We start from the raw sequence: 21,532 nt of genomic DNA on the forward strand, positions 1-21,532 counted from the left end.
ATATGAATGTCTATTCACCTACCGTTAAAGATTCTCTTAAAATTTTCATTACAGGAATGCAAAAAATCGAATCCGGGACCTTTGTGCGTCTGCTCGAGTTCACCTGCCAGGATATAATTAAACATAAGTCATCATGTTGGGATGGAGTACCTGAGTAATTGGAGGCACAACATGTGGTGAGTATAGTATGCTTGGGAGGAAGAGATGACTCTGGGCCTATAATTTCAAAAATCCACAAACTCTAGGATTTTCCATTTGTCATCACCTGCTCTGATGTGCCAAGATTAGTCATCACGTCCATCATCAATGTATCATGTGACTAGAAGAATGATAGAAAGTGAATTGGACAATATTTGGTCTTTTATGCTCAACAATTCCTATGTTACTATCAATGCTCTTTTTAAGATTTTTTGTTATGAGCTTTTTTGATGCCATTTTGATTTCAATGCAGGGTCCCTTTTAAGTAATTTGCATGGCCGTGTATGTGAGATACATATAACAGAGCAAGCCCCTCATGGGTACCTTCCAGCCTGTTGCATGACTGTATACTCTTACAACTTGGTGGGAACATTGGTTACTATAAGAAGTACAGCATGAGAAAGCCCAATTGGTCTATTAAGTCCCATTGCTTCCAATAGGCCACACACAAGTTGCTCTGTTATTTTTTTAAATAAATTTAGATTACCCAATAATTTTTTCTATTAAGGGACAATTTAGCGTGGCCAATCCACCTACTCTGCACATTTTTGGGTTGTGGGGGCGAAACCCACGCAGACACGGGGAGAATGTGCAAACTCCACACGGACAGTGACCCAGAGCCGGGATCGAACCTGGGACCTCAGCGCCGTGAGGCGGTTGTGCTAACCACTAGGCCACCGTGCTGCCCTAAGTTGCTCTGTTATAATGAAAATGAATGAAATGAAATGAAAATCGCTTATTGTCACGAGTAGGCTTCAATGAAGTTACTGTGAAAAGTCCCTAGTCGCCACATTTCGGCGCCTGTTCAGGGAGGCTGTTACGGGAATTGAACCGTGCTGCTGGCCTGTCATGGTCTGCTTTCAAAGCCAGCGATTTAGCCCAGTGTGCTAAACAGCCCCAGTAGATTAAATTAGATTTAATTAGGTTTAATTAGATTTAATTAGATTAGACAACAATAGATTAAATTAAAAGTATTGGGCACTGACAGGTGTGGTTAGCACTGTTGCTTCACAGCGCCAGCAACCCGGGTTCGATTCCCGGCTTGGTCACTGTCTGTGCGGAGTCTGCACGTTCTCCCCGTTTCTGCGTGGGTTTCCTCCGGGTGCTCCGGTTTTCTCCCACAAGTCCCGAAAGATGAGCTTGTTCGGTGAATTGGACATTCTGAATTCTCCCTCAGTGTTGCCGAACAGGCGCTGGAATGTGGCGACTAGGGGATTTTCACAGTAACTTCATTGCAGTGTTAATGTAAGCCTACTTGTGACACTAATAAAGATTGTGATTATTATAGCGCCCAAGAGAAAACTGTGTGGGCCGATATTGTGAACGATAGTATGATAGTCTCATTCATGGTGGAGAATTGTGGGAAACGGCGCTGAGACTTCTTGAGAGGCTCCATTTACAAATTCTCCACTTTGAATAGGAAACTGACGGAATTTAGTCAAACACCTGGTCCGATTTGACTTTACCATTCATTCCTGTGACTTCAGTGAAGAGTTCACTCGGATTGGGTGCAGCATGGGCATCAAACTGAACTCACCCTGTTCCTGCCGAGAGGGTGAGGAGAATTCTACCTTACTCAACCCTAACCTTTACATTAACCCTAACTACATTACTCAACCCTAACCTAGCATTCTAAATGTAACAACAATTTTGGATTGGTAAGAGTTCTTCGCATCTCGCCAAACATCACAAGGTGTTTCACAGAGTGAAGAACAAGCGGGAATACTAGTGCAAGGAGAATGAAGAGAGGCGACTAGACAAAGAAGTCGGGCTTCAGAGTTCACTTGAAGATTGGGCAGGGAGAGAGCAAAGAGATCAGTTCCAAAGGGAGGGCACAAACCAGCTAAAGGTGGAGCAAAGCGAGGAGAGAGCTTGCACATACCTGGTAAAGTGCTTGTAAAATTTTTAACGAGTCATACAATTTGGAGATGTCCTTTAAGGTGCCCACCATGGCGAGTTGAAGAAGTTGCTGCGATTTCTTTTGATACAGGTCCACAAGGCGAGTGAAGGAATCATCAGGCATTGTACTCCACCAGCATTCTAGTCAAGAAAGAGCGCAGAAATGTTCACGCCAAATGAAACACAGCTGATCAGATGGTAACACATCGAGAAAGCAAACAGAATGATGAATTACAATTACAATGACAGAACAATGGGTGCTATGCTTAAAAGAATCGTGTCATTCCTTTGCCAAAACATTCCTCTGGAATTCTCCTGATCCGCTACTTGAAAGTCAGCAGAGGTTGTATTTGCTTGGTGCTTCTGCCCAAATTCTGATTAGGAGATGTGCCAGTGCTTATTATCAAATTATTATCACCCGAGATATTCGGTCTCATATAGAAAAGACAGAAAGGGTTGTATTTCTATCATGTCTTTCACAACCTCTGGACATCATAATGTGCTTTTCAATAAATGAGGTATCTTTTGAAGCATTGCCATCGTTGGAATGTACGAAATGCGGAAGCCAATTTAATTTTGGAATTGTTTTCTTTAAATTGGGACCAACCTCCTGCTGCCTCAGGAAGGCAGACAGCATTATCAGAGACCTCTCCCACCCAGGCATTGCCTTCTTCCAGACCCTTCCATCAGGTAAAAAGATATAGAAGTCTGAAGATCCACACATCCAGACATAGGAACAGCTTCTTCCCCACAGCTACAAGACTCCTCAACGACTCCCCCTCGGACTGATCTGTTCCCTGAAAGAACACTATTCACGACGCCCTATGCTGCTCTTGCTCATGTATTTGCTTTGTTTGGCCCCTTGTTCCACACTGTAACCAATCACTGCTTGTCGATGTCCCATTTGTCAAGGTACTCTGTTGATTATTCTTTTTTGTCTATTATGTATGTACTGTGTACGTTCCCTTGGCTGCAGAAAAATACTTTTCACTGTACTTCAGTACATGTGACAATAAATCAAATCAAGTGCCTCTAATTGTATTTTTAAAATTTTCAAAAACTTACCAAGAATTTTAAAATAACTTCCTTGGAGAGAGAGAATGGCTTTGTTTAAAGAGTCTGTCAGCGTTGCGGAGTCTGTCAGCACAGCGATGAGTTCTGGGAGAATAATGTAAACCCGCATTGTTTCCACACAAGCTGGAGATCGAGGTAATGACGGGATCAGTTTATCTTGCACTGCATTCTTCACCTGTAAAATCGTGAATGTCAGCGGCAAGATTGTAACGCCTTTATAATAGAGAAACCACTTAGTGCATTAATATAAGAATATAAAGAAGTAGGAGCAGGAGGAGACCATTCAGCCCATCGAATTTGCTCCACCATTCCACATGATCATGTCTGATTGCGGGCTTTGACTTTACTTCCCCGCCTGCTTCCCAATTCTCTCGCTTCCCGGAGAGACCAAAGATCGATGTATCTCAGCCTTAAATGCAATCAACAACGGAACATCCACAACCCTCTGTGGTGGAGAATTCCAATGATTCAGAAGCTTCTGTGTGAAGAGATGTTTCCTCACCTCAGTGTGAAATGATTGACTGCTTCTCCTGAGACTGTGCCCCCCCCATGATTTAGATTTGCAGATTTCACAAAGTTGGGTGGGAGGGTGAGCTGTGAGGCGTATACAGAGATCCTTCAATGTGATTTAGACAGGTTGAATGGGTGGGCATATGAATGGCAGATGCAGTATAACTTGGGTAAATGCAAGGTTACCCACTTTGGTAGCAAAAACGGGAAGGCAGACTATTATCTGAATGACCATAAATAAGGAGAGGGGAATGTGCAAAGAGACCTGGGCATCCTCATACACCAGTCGCTGAAGGTAAGCATGCTGGTACAGCAGGCGGTAAAGAAGACAAATTGTATGCTGGCCTTCATTGCGAGAGGACTAGAGTACAGGAGCAGGGATGTCTTGCTGCAACTGTACAGGGCCTTGGTGAGACCTGGAGTATCGTGTGCAGTTTTGGTCTCCTTATCTGAGGAAGGATGTTCTTGCTATTGAGCGAGTGCAATGAAGGTTTACCAGACTGATTCCTGGGATGATAGGATGGACATACGAGGACAAATTGAGTTGGTTGGGATTGTATTCGCTGGAGTTCAGAAGAATGAGGAGGTATCTCATAGAAACCTATAAAATGTTAATGGCACTGGACAGGGTAGATGGAGGAAGGATGTTCCCGATGGTGGGGGTGTCCGGAACCAGGGGTCACGGTCTGAGGATCCAGCGTAGACCAGTCAGGACAGAGATGAGGAGAAGTTTATTCACCCAGATAGTGGTGAGCCTGTGGAATTCATTACCACAGAAAGTAGTTGAGGCCAAAACATTGTAGGTTTTCAAGAAGCAGTTAGATACACTTGGGGTGAAAGGGGATCAAAGGATATGGAGGCGAGGCGGGATTAGGCTGCTAAATTGAATGATCAGCCATGATCAGAATGAATGGTGGAGCAGGCTCGAAGGGCCGAATGTCCTCCTCCTGCTCCTATTTTCTATGTTTCGACGTCATTGCTGGGGGATATAAGGCATCAGGCATTTTAGGAAAGCATTTTTCAGTTTCAGTTCTGCTCTGGCGGAAGCTGAGTTTATTTTCACTGTAGGTCGGTTAAAAGTGATTAATTGTATTTAAAGCAGTGCAGACTTGTCTGAGGACGAGGAGGAGCTGTAACACGCCAGTTGAAAGCAGCCTTTGAAGACATCCAGCTATAGTTTCTGCAGGGGTTCAGACCGGAGTCAGATCTATTCTGTGAAGTAGTGTCAAGAGATCTCTTTCTCAAAGTATAATTCTGTAAAGCAAGTCTTACTCTGTGCCATTGGTATTTAGGGTAGATTAAGAGCTGAGATGGTCTATTTTCTTGTTAAAGCGGGAATAAAGATAGCAATTATCTGTATTGTATTCACTGAGTTGAGTTGCATTGTTTAAAGGATAATTATAAGCTATTTTTGGGTGTGATGTTAAAGATTGTAATACTGTTTTCATAATAAAGTTTTGTTTGAAAATACATCTCTATTTTGCGTGACTTCTCTCCTGAGCGAATTATCCTTTGCTCACAGTCTTACAAAATTAAAATAAAATACTGGGGTTTCTGTACGGTAGCCTATTGGGGTCAGGTGTGGGATCGGAGTATGAATCAGTAACTTTACAACGTGGCATTGACCTAGATGGGAAAGGAAAGCAGGTGTGGTGTAAAAATGATCTACTGATTCGTCACAAGGTTGTTCAGCTCTATTGCTAAAGGCCAATGTCACCTCCTGTACATTTGCAAATAGTTAACCATGATTTTGTGTCCCTAAATGGACAAAATTAAATATCTGTATTTATTGATGTGAATCCCATGGCATCTTTCATCACAATGCTATGATGTCAGATTGATTATGGTGAGAGAACATTTTGGGAAACAGGGTGCCTGAGCTTGGAGTAAGGCCACATATTAGCACAGGCGAGGGCCTGTCCTGGGGGGGTGTTCAGTGGGACGGATAGGCAGCAGCTGGAGCTTCCCCCATCATGCGTATACATGAGGAGGTGGAATGCCGGACCCTCAGGCTCAGCGCATCCCCCCACCACCCCCGCCAGCCCAGGGACCGCCCATCGCAACGATGGCGGCCCACTCCCCGACTAAGCCCATTCACCCCATCTGAGCCCCCCCACCCCCCCACCTTGTGACCGCTTGCTGGGTGACGGTTCGATCACAGTAGCCATTCGATAGGAGGTCCTTCGCATTAGTGGGATGGAGATTGGTCTTAATTGGTCATTATTGGTTTCACGCCAGGCCTCGGCCAGACCCACATCTTGCCAAAGGGAGTGGGCTGGTTAAATTGGAAGCCAATCGCCGCCCGGCTTGGTTCACGATTTCGGCCTCTCCCGCTATCTAACCGTTTTCTCATCGTGGCCGATAGATGGCACCCAGAGAGTCAGAGATATTCACAGAGGGAATAAAGTACATTCCAATATTTTAATGTGTGAGAAACTCTAGGTACAGAGGGGTGATTTGCCAGTAACATTACCTGTTCTAACATAGAGGAGTTTTCAGCCAACTTCATGAAGGCCTGATATACTGCAGACATATCCAGACCAGACACCTCTCCGTTTGTTTGCAAATGAGAACCCTTGCTGTTTAGAAAAATATTAAGGATGATTATTAATGCATTGCAGAAACCATCAGCTATTGGGAGGTTTTATCCATCCCGGACGCCCAGAATGTGTTCCCCAATGGGACAGAGAATCATGCGTCGGGAAAAAATGGGAACAGCGCCCGAATGCGATGCTCCAGCCTCCGCTGGCAGCATGATCGAGATCCATGATGCGCGATGGCTAGGAGGTGGTGGGGGGGGGTGGGGGGGGGGGGGGGGTAAATTAATGCAAATGGGTCTTAATAACAGGGAACCCCCCCTCCACTTTGCAGAGAATCCCAATAACAGAGAAAGCTTTCCATAGCAGAGACCACCCTCCACCATTAGCAGAGGACTCCACCCCCACCCACATTATCAGAAAACACCTCCCCCACCCCCATATTAGAGAACAGCACCCACCCTCCCAATCTGGTGCCCCTGCTGTGAAGCTAAATAACAGTCCAAGCAGAAACATTGAAAGAAATCACTGCCTTTCCACTTACCTGTGCCTTACACCTGCTGCTTCCGATAGATCTCCAGAAAGCAGCAGCTGTAACTTAATAGAAAGCCAAAACCACAACACAAGGCTTTAAATGTCCTCATATCCTTTGATTTGCAAGGCTTATATTCACTTAAACAGAAATAGTTTTCACTAAGCTGCAATTGACAGCTACAAGACAACCAGATGTTTGGATTGTTTATTTTCATTTCCCTTCACGCTTGAATGGATCTCAAGTAGCCTGCTGTGAAACTAACTGCAATGTTTATAAACATCAAGAAGTGAAATGCTTTCACTTTTCTCAGCAGAAATTACTTAACTGCTTTTCATGTAGTCATGAGCTGTCAATCATAGCTAGATGTTTATAAGCATTTTTGTTAGTTTCACAGCAGGCTACTTGATATCCATTGAAACACGAAGGGAAATGAAAATAAACCAGACATATGGCTATCTTGAAACTGCCAATTACAGGCCAATGAAAGCGATTTCTTTATAAAGTGAATACAAGCCTTGCAGATCAAAGGATCCGAGGGGATTTAAAGCCGCGTGATGCGTTTTGGCTTTCTATGACATTACAGCTGATGTTTTCTAGGCACCTGCCTGAGGCAGCAGGTATAAGGGACAGGTAAGTGAAAAAGCAGCAAATCTTTCACTGTTTCTACCTGGACTATTCTTTAGCTTCCAGGCGGGGGTGGCTGATGTGGGTTTCTGATATGGGAGGTTCCCTGTTATGGGTGGAAGTCCCTGCTATGAGGAGGCTTCACTGCTATGTGTGGGCCTCCACTTAGTGGGGCGACTTCCCTATGGTGGGGTGGGGGGACTTCCCTGCTGTGCGGGGGTGGGGCCTCCCTGCTGTGGCCTGTGTTCCCTGCTGTGGGGGAGGGGAGGAGGGGGTGCCCTGCCGTAGGGGGGAGGGGGGCATCTATGGTGGTGGGGTCTCTGCTGGGGGCAGTCTGTGGAGGGGATGGTCTCTGGTCACCCTCATTCGAGCATTCTCCGGGGAGGCCCAGCAATTCCTGTATTGGGGGTGGGGGGCGGTGGTGGGGGGAATTGCACTATTCCCCAATATGTTAGGGGTGGCAGCATTTGCATTGTGATGGGGGGCAAGGAGAGGGGGCAGGGGCACCCGTCAGACCTTGCTAACAGGCCGCTCATTTTGAATGCCATCCCCATAGCGTGATTTGCGACAGAATCCCTTGTGATCTCTGCCGTGCATAGATTTGCCTGGTAAGGGACCCCAAATCGCTGCTGGGCACCGCTCCCAGCACCAGTGTGAAACAGAAGAGATTCAGATCCGGCAGGAGAACATAGTCTCCCGAGCATAGAACATAGAGTGCAGAAGGAGTCCATTCAGCCAATTGAGTCTGCGCCGACCCACTTAATCCCTCACTTCCACTCTATCCCGTAACCCAATAACCCCTCCGAACCTTTTTGGACACTAAGGGCAATTTAGCATGGCCAATCCACCTAACCTGCACGTCTTTGGACTGTGGGCGGAAACCAGAGCACCTGGAGGAAACCCACGCAGACACGGGGAGAACGTGCAGACTCTGCACAGGCAGGGACCCAGCGGGAATTGAACCTGGGACCCTGGCGCTGTGAAGCCACAGTGCTAACCACTGTGCTACCGTGCTGCCCGAACGGAGAACGCAGCCCATGGTTTAGTTTTGGTTTGGGCCAAGGGAACAAGTCTGAAAACTGAAATAGTATCTGGGTAAGAAGTTTAATATTTTGATGCTAATTGTTAGGCAATAAAACATTTGTTTACCTGACATCGAGAAAACTTCCACTCAAAGTTTGAGAAGAGGAAAATGCCCCAACAATTGCCCTGTAAATGAAATTCAGACAAATTGAATTCATGTTATTGGATTTGTTCGGAAAACAAGGGTAGTTTTAAGGGATTTATATTTGTATTGGTAAACATTAGAAATAAGGTATAAGTGGGTTTAATTTAATGTTTCTGTGCCTGTAAGGGTAAAAGCTATAGTTAGATTCATGCTGGACAAAGGTGTTAGTATGCGTGGGAGTTGGTTTCAATACCAACTGTGATTCTATTGAGCTTAAAGAGGGCTATGTATGAAGAGTAAATAAACCAGTAGTGGTTGCTTAGCAACTGGGGCCACATAGGTTAGAGAAGCTGATAGGTTTTAGTTTGGCTCATTTGATTGCAGTTGGGGGATAGGTAGTGAGAGAGAAGGCAGCGCTCACAGCTCTGCTAGAAGCAGTTGGGTGGAGCATATCTCTCAGTCTTGCTGGAAGAAAAGCCATACATGTGGAGTAATGGTTAGGAAAACAGATGCTGTAAATCTAAAGCCCAGCTAGTTAAGGAAACCAGAGAAATGAAGAGAAGTGTCCAACAAGTCTGGAATTAAGTGTTAACAGTTTAGGACAGAGATGAGGAGAAATTCATCCACCCAGAGAGTGGTGAGCCTGTGGAACTCGTGACCACAGGAAATAGTTGTGGGCAAAATATTGTATGTTTTCAAGAAGTAGTTAGATAAAGCACTTCGGGCAAAGGGAATCAAAGGATATGGGGGAAGGTGAGATTAGCCTATTGAGTTAGATGATTAGCCATGATCATAATGAATGGTGGAGCAGGCTGGAAGGGCCAAATGGCCTCCTCCTACGCCTATTTTCCATGTTTCTATGAACAGAGACCAAGGTATTGTTCAGAAGAATTCAAGGAAGAGGAAACCGAGTGTTCTGAGTTAAATAGACAATTGCAATAACCAGATTTAAAGTGGGACAGCAGCCTTCAAAGGTAAATCAAACATCTGATGCCATTTTAATAGTCTGAGAATCGAGAGTTGAAGCAATTGTGAGCGGTTTGCACAATAGTCAAGACAAAGAAATCCTAACGGGGTAGGTGTAAAATCCTGGACTGAATGTGCTGTTAAAAGTGGAGCAACAGCGTTGTTTCAAAGTCATTTGAAAAATCTGGTCTGGATTTTGGAATGCAAACCACTAAGGGAAAGCAAAATTATGAGAGAAGATTTTAAAACGTGGACTTAGGAGTGCAGTTTGAAAACTCTCATGTGACAATTATCTTATAATTCTGAGGAAATATCCAGAAACATTCACTGGGGGTTCAGAGTAAAGAGTGCATTTGCCCACAGTCATCCTGTCTGCTTAAAAGGGACTTTGTGTCAATAAAACCATTGTAGGTTAAGATGTACTTTGTAATCCATCTTAATCCTAAAACCTGTGTGTAATTGTTACGCTAAGAGGGGAGTAAAGATGGATTGTCTCATAATCCAATTTTTTAACGTTTAATAATGCATTTTTATTGTTGTTAAAACTAATTAGTGGGTCTGTCACTCTGTTCCTCCATTTTTTCTAACAAAAAAATAAATGTTATGGTGTTTTGAGCCAGGGTTCCGTTCTGGGATTGTCCCGTCCAGTTATAACATCAACTGGGATCGTAACATATATTTAATGGTCTTTTTTGGACTATGTCTAATTACCTATTTTTTGAAATGTGAAAGATATGTTTTGCATGGCCTTCTGAATAACAAGTGCTAACATAAATAGTGAAACTGATTTCTGTGCCAACGTCATGCAATAGGATTCTTCAACGAGAATCCTCCGCACATTTGGGGGCCAGTCCGGTGCTGGAATGGTTGGCGCCGTGCCAACTGGCGCCGTAGAGCCTCCGCCGGCCGACGCGGATTGGTGCATGCGCAGGAGCGCCAGCATTTTCCCAGAACCGCTGGCGTGATCCCTGCGTATGCGCAGAGGGTTTCTTCTCTGCACCGGCCATGGTGGAGCTTTACACAGGCCGGCGCGGAGGGAAAGAGTGCCCCCACGGCACAGGCCCACCCGCAGATCAGTGGGCTCTGATCACAGGCCAGGCCACTGTGGGGGTCCCATCCCCGGGGGCGGATCCCCCCGCCACCCCCCCCCCCCCCCCCCGAGGACTCCACAGGCTGCCCGTAGAGCCAGGTCCCGCCGGTAAGAACCTTGTGTAATTTACGCCGGCGGACTGGCCAAAAACCGGTGGCCGCTCAGCCCATCGCGGAGTATAGAATTGCGGGGGGGGGGGGGGGGGGGGGGGGGGGGGGCGCTGCCAATGGCCCGCGATTCCTGCCAAAAAAATGGCACCGGAGAATTCGGCAGCCGGCGTCGAGGCAGGATTCATGCCGCTCCGCGGTGATTCTCCGGCTCGGTGGGGGGTTGGAGAATCCCGCCTGTAGAAACTGAGATGAAATATGTTGGAAACTGTAACTACAGTGGAACTTCCTGGAGGACGATTAAAAATTTCAGTCCTCAAGTTTGTACAGTAAAGCCATGTCCTTGATATGACATTCAACGCAATATGGATTTTAGGAACATAGTAACAGAGGATCATGGGTAGGACATCTGGCCTTTCGAGCCTGTTTGACCATTCAATAAGATCATGACTGATCAAGTTAGCACCTTAGCTCCACTGTGTTGTCTGCCCCCTTGACTCCCCCCTCTATAACACAAATCTGTATAATGCTGCCTTAATTAAATTCAAAGGCCCAGCTTCCACCACTTATAAAAACTCCAGAGGCCCCAAAAACCCTCCAGTCCACTCCGCTGATTGAAGTGTGGTCGATGTACCATTGACTGCAGCTCCTGCCTCCACCAGTGTATTCACATCTTCAATGGCTGCCTGAGGAAGATTGGGTGCACCGTGGCAACCCATCTGCTGGCACAATACTGGGAACTCACTCCCCCAAAGGGCTGTGGATTCTGAGCCATTGAATACATTCAAAACTGAGATCTGTAGATTCTTGGAGTCTAAGGGAATCAAGGGATGGTAATTGGCGGAAAGTGGAGTGCAGGTTGAAGATCAACTAGGATCTTATTGGACGGTGGAACGGGCTCAAGGTCGTGTCTGGCTTACTCTTGCCCTTATTTCCTATGTTCCTAACATACGTGTGCCATAAGACACTGGAATTACAGTTTCGGATTGGTGTTATTTAAACATTAGGATCAACTAATTTGAATCAGGTATGTTATTGCCAGGCTAACACCAACAGGCAAAATCGATCTTGACTTTGCCCGGTGGAGTTTAATGAAAATTCTGACGGAAATTATATGGAAATTGGGGAGTTTTTCTGGAATATTAATTACCTCCTTGTGTTCTTGTCCAATTTCTTCTCCAGCAAACTGTCCACTGTCGTGATTCTCTTCAATGTGTTGAATGAAGATGGGTCAGCCGAGGGCCCTAATTCCTAGAGTGAAAACCAAGAGCACTAAATTGCCATCTGTACACAAAGAACAGTGCTGAGAAACACCATTCTCTCCACTCGAGAAAATGGGTGCGATTTAACAGCCGCAACGAGCTCTCGCGTGACACGGCCGTTAGATCACAGGAGAGGGCAACATCGAGAACCTCGCCAGGCGGCGATCTGTTGGCGATCTAACCGGCACGAGAAACCAATAATCACCAATTTAAGCCGATCTCCACACCGGAACGACCGCTATCTAATGACCGCCCGTGATCTAACCGCCTCCCCAGCAAGTGGTCACGCGGGCACTGATTAGAAGACCATTTTAAAAACATGAAGCTGGCGCAATGGCTGCCGAGGGGATCCGAGGAGGTGAGTAGCCATCTTCAAACCCGGGCACAGTGCCCAGGGGAGGAGGGGCGAAATCACAGGGAGGGACAATCACAAGGAGGCAGAAGAGACTCCGAGGTGACATCTACATCCTGGGGCAGTTGGAGATTCCCGGCATCTTCGAGGGACACCATTGGGTGACTGGCTGGCTCTTGGAGGATAAGGGGTACCCGCTGAGGACCTGGCCAATGACGCCAGTGCTGAGGTCAGTGACGGAGGCGAAGACCCGGTGTACCAAGGTCCATATGGCCACCTGGGCTGTCATTGAGCGGTGCTTAAAATGTGGTTCCCATGTCTCGACCGCTGGTGGTGCCCTGCAGTATACCCCTGGAAGGTTGCCCACTTTGTGGTGGTCTGCGGTGCCCTCCACAACCTGGCACAGCAGCAGGGCGACGTGCTGGAGGTGGAGAAGTAGGAACATGTGGCCACCTCCGAGGAGGAGGAAGAGGAGGCGCCGGACCAGGAGGGGCTGGAGGACAAACCCGGGGAGGACCTGCAGGACCGGCCGGACGATGGAGGACAGGTGGATGCGGTGATATTCCGGCAAACCCAGTGGGCCACAGAGGCCCTCATCCTTGCCCTGGCTAAGTCCATCATTTCACCCCCTTTCCCCCTTCAGACCCACCACCCGACCACACTCGTGAGCCCATCCCCCTCCAGGCCTGCCTCCCCTTCCACAGGCGTGGGCACCACTCCTGGGCATTGTTGGGCTGGGACACAGTATGGTGCTGGGCGGGACCGGTGCCAGGGGCTGGTGCCAACTCATCCGTGCAGCCCGGTGGAAGTCGTTTTGTTCTTGCGGCACTCGGTGGAAGTCCTCCTGGTCACTCTCCCCGTGCTGACGGCCGCTGCTGCTTCCTCCCAGGCAGCACTGACTGCCTTGTAGCTGACCCTCCAAGCCCCTCAGGAGAACAAGGCAGCCTGTCTGGACTCCACCATGTCCAACAGTCTGGCTTGGTCAGTACCTACAAATAGCGGAGCTGGTCTCCTTGTGGCATGGCTACATGCTGTGTGGTGTTTGCTCTCTGGTTCTAGTTCTGGTCCCCCTTGTTAGCGGGAAACTGCCGGGCGAAGTCCCGGCGAATCAGCCGCCGGGATGGTCATTTACACTCTGAAGCCAGTGGGGCCTTGCTAAATGGACCAATAAACCGTGATGGCATCGCCAGGGCTGCTTTCGGGAAATACCCGGAATTTCCTATGCTCTTCCACGTTTAGCGTGAATCTGGTTAGATTGTGCCCAATGTTCTTTCTCCTGCAATCCTCTCCTTAAAATTTATGTTGAATCAACTTTGAAAATTACTATTGAATCTGTTTCCATCACACTTTCAAGTTAAGTAATATATTCGGCAATTAATTAAATGCTGATTGAATTAAAGATGGCAAAGATATGTTTTCAAATGTTAGTCACAATTATCTGAAATGTCTGAGCCCAAATAAATGTCCATTCCTGCTATTGCAACAGACACCACCTAGTGCCTTAAAGTGTACTCATCTTCTTACCCTTTCATCACCGCGCTCTGCAAAGCTTTGGTTTCCTCCAGCAAAAATTCTTCTCACAGCTGGTTTGGTTGTCAGGCCTGTCAAATTGTACAAACACAGATTTAGTGGACACAGTATTACTTGAAATACATGTCAGCCTGTTCCTCACTGTGTCAAATATTAATTCTACACCCCTTTCTTGCCATGTTCTTCTGTTACAAACTGCTCAGTCAATATTTGTAATGGAAAATATTGTAATTACACATGCACATGCCTGAAGATGTTGCAGCGCCACCTCTGGAGGGAGGGTGTAATTACAGTGCGACATGTTTACATAGGACATTTCCATTCTAAATATAGACAAATAAATTTATACTGTCAATACAGATACAAATAGGATTAACTGCAGGAGGTTAAAATGAGGACTGATTATGTCCTTATATTGCTACACGTATACACAGCATCTAAATCTCCTCAACCTGAAACTACATTTAATTTGAATTTCTAGTGTGTGAAGCCACATGAGGATGATGTGCTTTATTTGAATTCTGTATAAAAAGTCTTCCTGAAATTGCAAGTCATCATATCCACAGATCAACATTAGATGCCAGTCACGTTCAAATCTTTTCCATACAATGAGGTTATTGAAATACAGCCGTTTACATTGCTTACCATTTTCCGTTCCATTTTTGTCAGGTGTGTCTGTGATGCTGACAGGAAGAGGCACTAACTGATCACCGCTCTCTCCGTTCCCCAGCTGCCCATTCTCTCCACGACCAAAAGAGTAAATCTCGCCAGACGATGCAACGAAGGCAAGTGTGTGATAGCTGTTCAAAATACATAGATATTCAGAATTTATAAGCCTTTGTCCAGTTTTGTGCTGTTGATCAGCTCTTATCGCTTACAAACTTTGGTATTAGTTGCTGGTTAGCCCCTCAAGATACAAAGTGAGTGTGAATATTTACTTTTGCTCGTCAGTAGGAAAAGTATAATTAAAATGGACCAGCTCCATTTCCCACTCGCTGGTATTTTTAAAGAATCGGCTTGCAGACTATGGATGTACAAACAAACAAGAGCTTTATTGGAAAGGTGTTTACTCAACATGCTGTAAGGATTGGTTGACTGGGACAGCAGGGTGGCGCAGTGGTTGGCACTGCTGCCCACCGCGGTGAGGACCCGGGTTCAAATCCCGGCCCTGGGTCTGCGTGGAGTTTGCACATTCTCCCCGTGTCTGTGTGGGTTTCACCCCCGCAACCCAAAGATGTGCAGGGTAGGTGGTTTGGCCATGCTGAATTGCCCCTTAATTGGGAAAAAAAATAATTGGGTATTCTAAATTGATAAAAAAATAAGGATAGGCTGACTGGTAGACTGCCCAAATGGCCTATGACATCATCAGTATGTCACATGATCAAACTCCTAAGCGACCTAGTTCCAACGAGGAACAAACATGAATACGCAACACGCTCATTCCTCATTTACTGCCTTTGGCACCATTGGCAGAAAAGGCCCTCTGCAGACGCTGTCAGAAGTCCCGGTGGAATGTTAACCTCCTCTCAAGTGGTATGCCAGGTGGTAAAACTGTCAGGAAGCCAGTGGGACCTCCTGAGGTGCATTAAAGAAACTTTTCTGATGTGGGGTCAGTCAGAGTGGCATTGCTCCACCAGGCCCCACAAGGAAAGTCCAGGCCTCTGCTGTCCCAGGCTTCCAACCATCATTCCGAACCACGCCCCCCCCACAGTTATGCTCCTGGCAGCCATTTTGTTTGCCAGCCCAGATGTTCACTCATCATTTCTGGTTCTAACGCTTATAGTATGTGTTGAAAGAAATTTCCCAAGTGAGGAATAAGAATCTTTTATATTTCAACAGTCCAAAAATGTCACTGAACTCTACATATAATAAAATAGTTGACCAGACGGACTCACACAGCAAATGGCCATCAACGCGCTGTAACTAAAGAGTTACATAAATTTAAATATTTTTGGTTCACACATACAACAGGCTGAAAGGGATGTTGCTGCATTGTGTTTTCTGCACCTCTCACAAACTCACCTCCCACATGCTATCTGAGAAACTCTCTTTCCAAGCAGGTGGCCGACTAGGCCAGGCTTAATCTCATCCTTTGTGGAGTTGTGTCCAAGTTGCCCGTAACTTCCAGCTCCAAAGGTTAAAACAAGTCCATCCTGGAGGAGAAAACAATGACTTCAGGGCACGTTACACCTGATCACAAGAAATGTCTTTGGTATTGAAGTGTCAGTGGTCTAGTGCCCTTTAATTAATGTTAACTAGGACACGTGAACAGAATCTAATGATGGGATATTATTACTTTAATTGATTCCATCTTGCATTCATTATTGTCTTTTTTGAGAGACCTCTGATTTCATTAAATATTTGCCTGGGAAACTTTGCTGACAGAAAAATCAGAAATCAAATATTGCCCCATCAGCAGATTGTATTCCTAACTTTGTGCTAACCCATGCGTAATAACTAAAGGATAGTCCGTCCATTGCAGTCTACTCTGAGGCTGGACTTAACCATAAGTTAACTCTGAGTTAACTCGAGACTGACTCATGTGATTCTTGAGCCACTTATTCAGGAAGAGGAGCTGAGGTGGTTCTCCATCGTCAGCCCACCATATTTATCATTGGACTATCTTCTTCTAGATAGACTGCCATGGTTACAGAGTCTCAATTGACATTTACAACACAGGGATGCCACCTCCCCCACCCCATCCCCCGTCGTCTCCCCCCCACCTGAATAAGGAACAAACAAGTGAGATTTTAATTTCAAATTCTTCCTGAACGAACCTTTGTCAGAACAGCAGTGTGCTCTTCCCCACAAGAGATGTGGATGGTCTTCTTACACTCCAGCAGCTTCACGTGGTTGGGCTTATGTCTATCTGCAAGAAAGATTGAAAGAGCAATGAATTCCCATTCCTCCTCTTGGTTCCTGTTCTGAGGTCTTTTGGGGAGAAGATGTCCGACTGGACTAACCACCAAGGTTCCAAATAAAATGAGCCAGAGGAACTGAGCGCTAGTGCTTTGAAGTGATTGTTCGGAGCAAAGATTCAAGACAGCTCATTAGGAAGATGAAAGTTTTCTCAAGTTTGTGTGGACTTGGCCGAAGGAATGTGCGCAGCTTAACAGGAGCACTCAGAATGAAAATGGCCGGAGTAATGAACGCTGTAACACCTCCCGCCACTGAATGGGAAATTGAAATTTTCCACCAACACCCACTTCAACAGAAGCAAGACATTTCTCCTCGTGTCCTCCCATTATCTTCGAAAGCGCTGATTGAATTTTTATTTCAGTCAAACATTGATGAATGAAATGAAATGAAAATGAAAATCGCTTATTGTCACGAGTAGGCTTCAATGAAGTTACTGTGAAAAACCCCTGGTCGCCAGATTCCGGCACCTGTTCGGGGAGGCTGGTACGGGAATCGAACTGTGTTGCTGACCTGTTTGGTCTGCTTTAAAAGCCAGCGATTTAGCCCAGTGAGCTAAACCAGCCCCTGGTTGAATGAATCACACAGGAAGATATTTCTGGCTCAATACTCAATTTAACCGGTGACGATCAAGGGCGAATTGGCCCGCAGATTATTGTTGTAACGACCGAGAAACTGTCAGCAGGAAAGAGTGTGAAACTGACAGTAACTCCTGGAAGCTGCACATGCCCAGTCAGACACAGAAATCCAGACATTTCTGTCAGCGATTCCCCACTCCTCCACAGGGGGTGCTATTGAAGTCCTTGCAGATGCAAATCAATTACAAATCACTGATTTGGTGTAAGCTTCTATCAGTTTCATTGTAAAAACACTTGAAAAAAATTAAGTCTTGATGAATGAGGCTTAACGGGATCGTTAACAGCATAGTAAGTCAAAGCTGCTGACGAACAACCCCTCTGCCCCTGGAAATCTGGTTTTCTATTTTTGGAGCGCCAAATTTCTCCATTCCATGCTAAAATCCATAGGTTTTTAAAAATAGTCTCAAGAAGTAGATTGCTTATGATAGTTCAACCTCTTCCTTAATCCAATGCCTAGGTCCCATCATTATGCTACTTGTTACTTCCTGATTTTCTGTCAGTGAGAATTCTTCAGAGTCATTGCTCAGCCTGCTTGCTGACATCACTGTCGCTGGATACCGAAGATTTCCCTACTGCTGGTGCCAGAATCAAATTAACATCAGGAAAAGTGAAACCCTTGCCACAGAGATCACTAAGTCATTGTGGGAAGAATTCTTTGAGGCCAATGATGAGCACCATCATTTCATCACTGGCCATAAAATCTGCATGTGGAGATGCCGAGGTTGGACTGGGTTGAGCACAGTATGAAGCCTTACAACACCAGGTTAAAGTCCAGCAGGTTTGTTTCAAACCACTAGCTTTCGGAGCACTGCTCCTTCCTCAGATAGAATCTGGGCCTTTGTTAAAGGGTTCTCTGGTGTGAGGAAATCGAAGCAACAGAAAGAAAAAGTCATTTTTGCAAACATGCTTACCTTCGGTGTCCTTGAGCCCCAGCTGCCCGCGATTGTTTCTTCCCCAACCGAACACTGCCCCTGAGAGAGACAGGGCGAAGCTGTGTTCTCCTCCGACAGTGATCTGAGCCACAGGCATCCCAGTGAGAGAGGTCACGCACTGAGGGACGGGCTGGGAGGCCCCTTTTGTATCGATACCAAGTTGGCCATAAGTGTTCTGTCCCCAGGCGAAGAGTTGGCCATCTTTCAACACAAGACAAATGAGAGAAAAAAATGACCTTTTGGGTTCTAATAAGTATATTATTCGTTTGAAATGATCATCTTTAACTCCTTCAAGCAAACTGATAAATAGGAAAACTGGTTTCTACCTTCGGCCAATTCTATTATGTACTGAATGTTAATAATGTTTAGAATAAGTTAGTTATGATGACCAACAAACCATTCCTCCTGCAGTCCATATATACCTCAATGTACATCGTTCCGCTCAGAGCTGTTGTACTCAGGTTTGAATCAGAAGGTGAAGGGCCCCAGACCCAACAACCCCACTGAGTGGAGATTAGATTATGGTCTCTAAATATGGTTTCACTGGCCAGGAAAGCTACTCATATCCAGGTATAGTGACCACTGGCTCAGTGATACTAGTCTCTGAGTCAGAAAGGATTGAGTTCGGACTTCACTCCAGACATTCCAAACAATGAGGAAAGCAATGATAAAGTACCTCAGCCACTCTCCCCATGGACACGATTCAAGAATCACGTATGTGGGACTTGATTGGCACATGTCTGAGGGCAGAACACAAGGGACAGACAGATGGGCATGTTTCCTGACCTTTAAAATATTTTTGATAGTCGAGTAATAATTGTGACTTGACATCCAAAGTTGGCAGTTTCAGAATTAGAATTTCGTTCGTTCAAAACTTTGCCTCTTCATTGCCCTCTGAAGCAGGTTTAGCAAGCCATTCATTGGCGCCAAAGCGTTAAATCACATTGTTATGGGCCAGGGTTTAGAGAACCCCAAAGTGTATCATGGAGTTCACCTGACCCACAACTTTTAATAGATTGTCGTATGGGGAGCACACGGCCCACTGTGCAGGCGTGGTACAGCAGAAATGGAAAAGTATTTTTAAAGCAAAACAATGTTTATTCTATGAACTCAAGTTAACCTTTTTAAAACATACAGTGAACATCTTAGCAACCATTAATTCAAATACAACCCCCAAAGACTACACTAAGTAATCCTTTAAGCTTTCCTTTTTAACATCCATACGACTTAAAAACAAAACCTTTATCAGAAGCACATCAGGTTAAAGTCACTACTGAAACATTTATAATTCTGAATTCACCAAATGATCAAGATATAGTCTTTTGATGGCAGAGAGAACAGCAGTACACCTGCTTGGTCTGGCTTCAGCTCCAACACTGAAAACAAAACTAAAACACACTGTGCAGCCTTTTCAAAAATGAAAGTAAAAAGCTGACAGACAGCCCAGCTCCACCCACTCTCTGACATCACTGCAATAGTAAACACCCATTTCTTAAAGGTACTCTCACTACAGATATTTATATACACACCCATTTATAAACACCCATTTCTTAAAGGTACTCTCACATGACAACAGTAACTAATTATTTAGACTTGCCAGCGATACCCACATCCAGAGAATTGAATGAAATGTCAGCTGAGCCTTGTTAAGTTGAAGGTACACAAGCACAATGATTGAAGGCATTGTTGATTATGAAAAATTTCTCAAAAGGTTTGCATTCATATAGCACTTTCATGACCACAGAATGGCCCAGAGCACGGGGAGTCAATGAAGAATTTGGTAGTGTAGGCACTAGACTGTGGGTGTATTTTGGTGCTATGGTACCGTCCCTATCACTGAACCAGAAGCCCTGGGTTTGAGTCCCAATCACGGAAGGTGTGGCCAAACTGGTTGATGATTAATCTGTAAATTCTTCCAATATTTCTATGGTAGATGGGAGGGTCCCCAAAGTCAGCCAATGCAGAAGGCAATGGAACACCACTCTAGCACCTTTCCAAGCATTACCATGGACCAACGCATGGATGTCCGTGGTTATCAATGGCCCCTGAGGGTAGGATACCTGAAGAGGAAGCTCCCTATAGTAACGGAGGAAAAAATGACAGCCAATTTGCACAATCTGTTTTCCTTGTAAGGTATCTATTTTCCTCCATAACTATTGCAATAAACAGGCCAACTTCTAAAACCAGGAGCAAGGCGGCAAGAGCCAATAGGATGATAGTATGTTAACTAAGAAGAAAGTAGCAATCTCCATATGAAATGAAATGAAATGAAAATCGCTTATTGTCACGAGTAGGCTTCAATGAAGTTACTGTGAAAAGCCCCTAGTCGCCACATTCCGGCGCCTGTCCGGGGAGGCTGGTACGGGAATGGAACCGTGCTGCTGGCCTGCTTGGTCTGCTTTCAAAGCCAGCGATTTAGCTCAGTGAGCTAAACCAGCCCCATATAACCCCTGCAGTGTAGAAGGAGGCCATTTGGCCCATCAAGTCTGCACTGACTCTGCAAAAGAGCATTCTACCTAGTCCCACTCCCCTGCCTCATCCCCAGTTATACCGCAATCTCACCTAACCTGCACATCTTTGGACTGTGGAACTTTGGACAATGTGATGATTACTAAATAATCTGTTTTGTAATGATGATTACAGGATGAATATTGGCCAGGAGACCGAGGTTAACCCCTCTGCTCTCCATTAGTGCCATGGGATCTTTTTACCACCTGAAAGGGGAGACAGGCCTTGGATTAACATTTCACCCAAACGGCCGCACCTTCAACAGGGCAGCACCCTTCAGTACTGCACTGGAGTGACAGCCTTCACTTTGCTCGCGCATAAACCCAGGATTCGGGCTTAACCCCACAATTGCCTGTATCAGAAACAAGGATGCAAGATACCCAGCAACAGCTTAGATCGATGGCTGGGTAAAAGAATTGTGTAGTTGGGGAGATACGGAGGTGCATTACCCAAAGTGACAATAGGTGCTTGCTCTCTGTTTTTCTGTCCACAGAAGTTGCCAGTCCTGCTGAGATTCCTCCAACACTTTCTTGTTTTATTTCTGACCTCCACCATCAAGGGTGTTTTGCTTTTATGGGGCTGGATTCTCCATCTGGGAGACCATGGTCTGGATTCTCCGATTTTGCGGCTAAGTGTTTCCGCTGGCGTGCGAACTGTGGTGTTTTACGACGCCAAAATCGGTGCTG

The 21,532-nt window shown here is 45.7% G+C and overlaps 1 protein-coding gene across 1 annotated transcript in view; it reads right to left on the minus strand.

The window, feature by feature from the left end:
• LOC119963671 (probable E3 ubiquitin-protein ligase HERC3) overlaps positions 1-21,532 on the minus strand; it is a 141,174-nt gene that overhangs the window by 27,263 nt on the left and 92,379 nt on the right. The window contains exons 29-39 of the mRNA XM_038792988.1: positions 18,318-18,539; positions 16,630-16,721; positions 15,875-16,005; positions 14,498-14,652; positions 13,847-13,923; positions 11,859-11,959; positions 8,527-8,586; positions 6,155-6,260; positions 3,163-3,346; positions 2,081-2,238; positions 23-103 (exon numbers count right to left, since the gene is read on the minus strand). Of these exons, the coding sequence (XP_038648916.1) occupies positions 23-103; positions 2,081-2,238; positions 3,163-3,346; positions 6,155-6,260; positions 8,527-8,586; positions 11,859-11,959; positions 13,847-13,923; positions 14,498-14,652; positions 15,875-16,005; positions 16,630-16,721; positions 18,318-18,539 (1,367 nt within the window). The remainder of the gene's footprint in view (positions 1-22; positions 104-2,080; positions 2,239-3,162; positions 3,347-6,154; positions 6,261-8,526; positions 8,587-11,858; positions 11,960-13,846; positions 13,924-14,497; positions 14,653-15,874; positions 16,006-16,629; positions 16,722-18,317; positions 18,540-21,532) is intronic.

Source organism: Scyliorhinus canicula, chromosome 3 (assembly GCF_902713615.1).
Source record: "Scyliorhinus canicula chromosome 3, sScyCan1.1, whole genome shotgun sequence".
NCBI classification, from domain to species: Eukaryota; Metazoa; Chordata; class Chondrichthyes; order Carcharhiniformes; family Scyliorhinidae; genus Scyliorhinus; species Scyliorhinus canicula.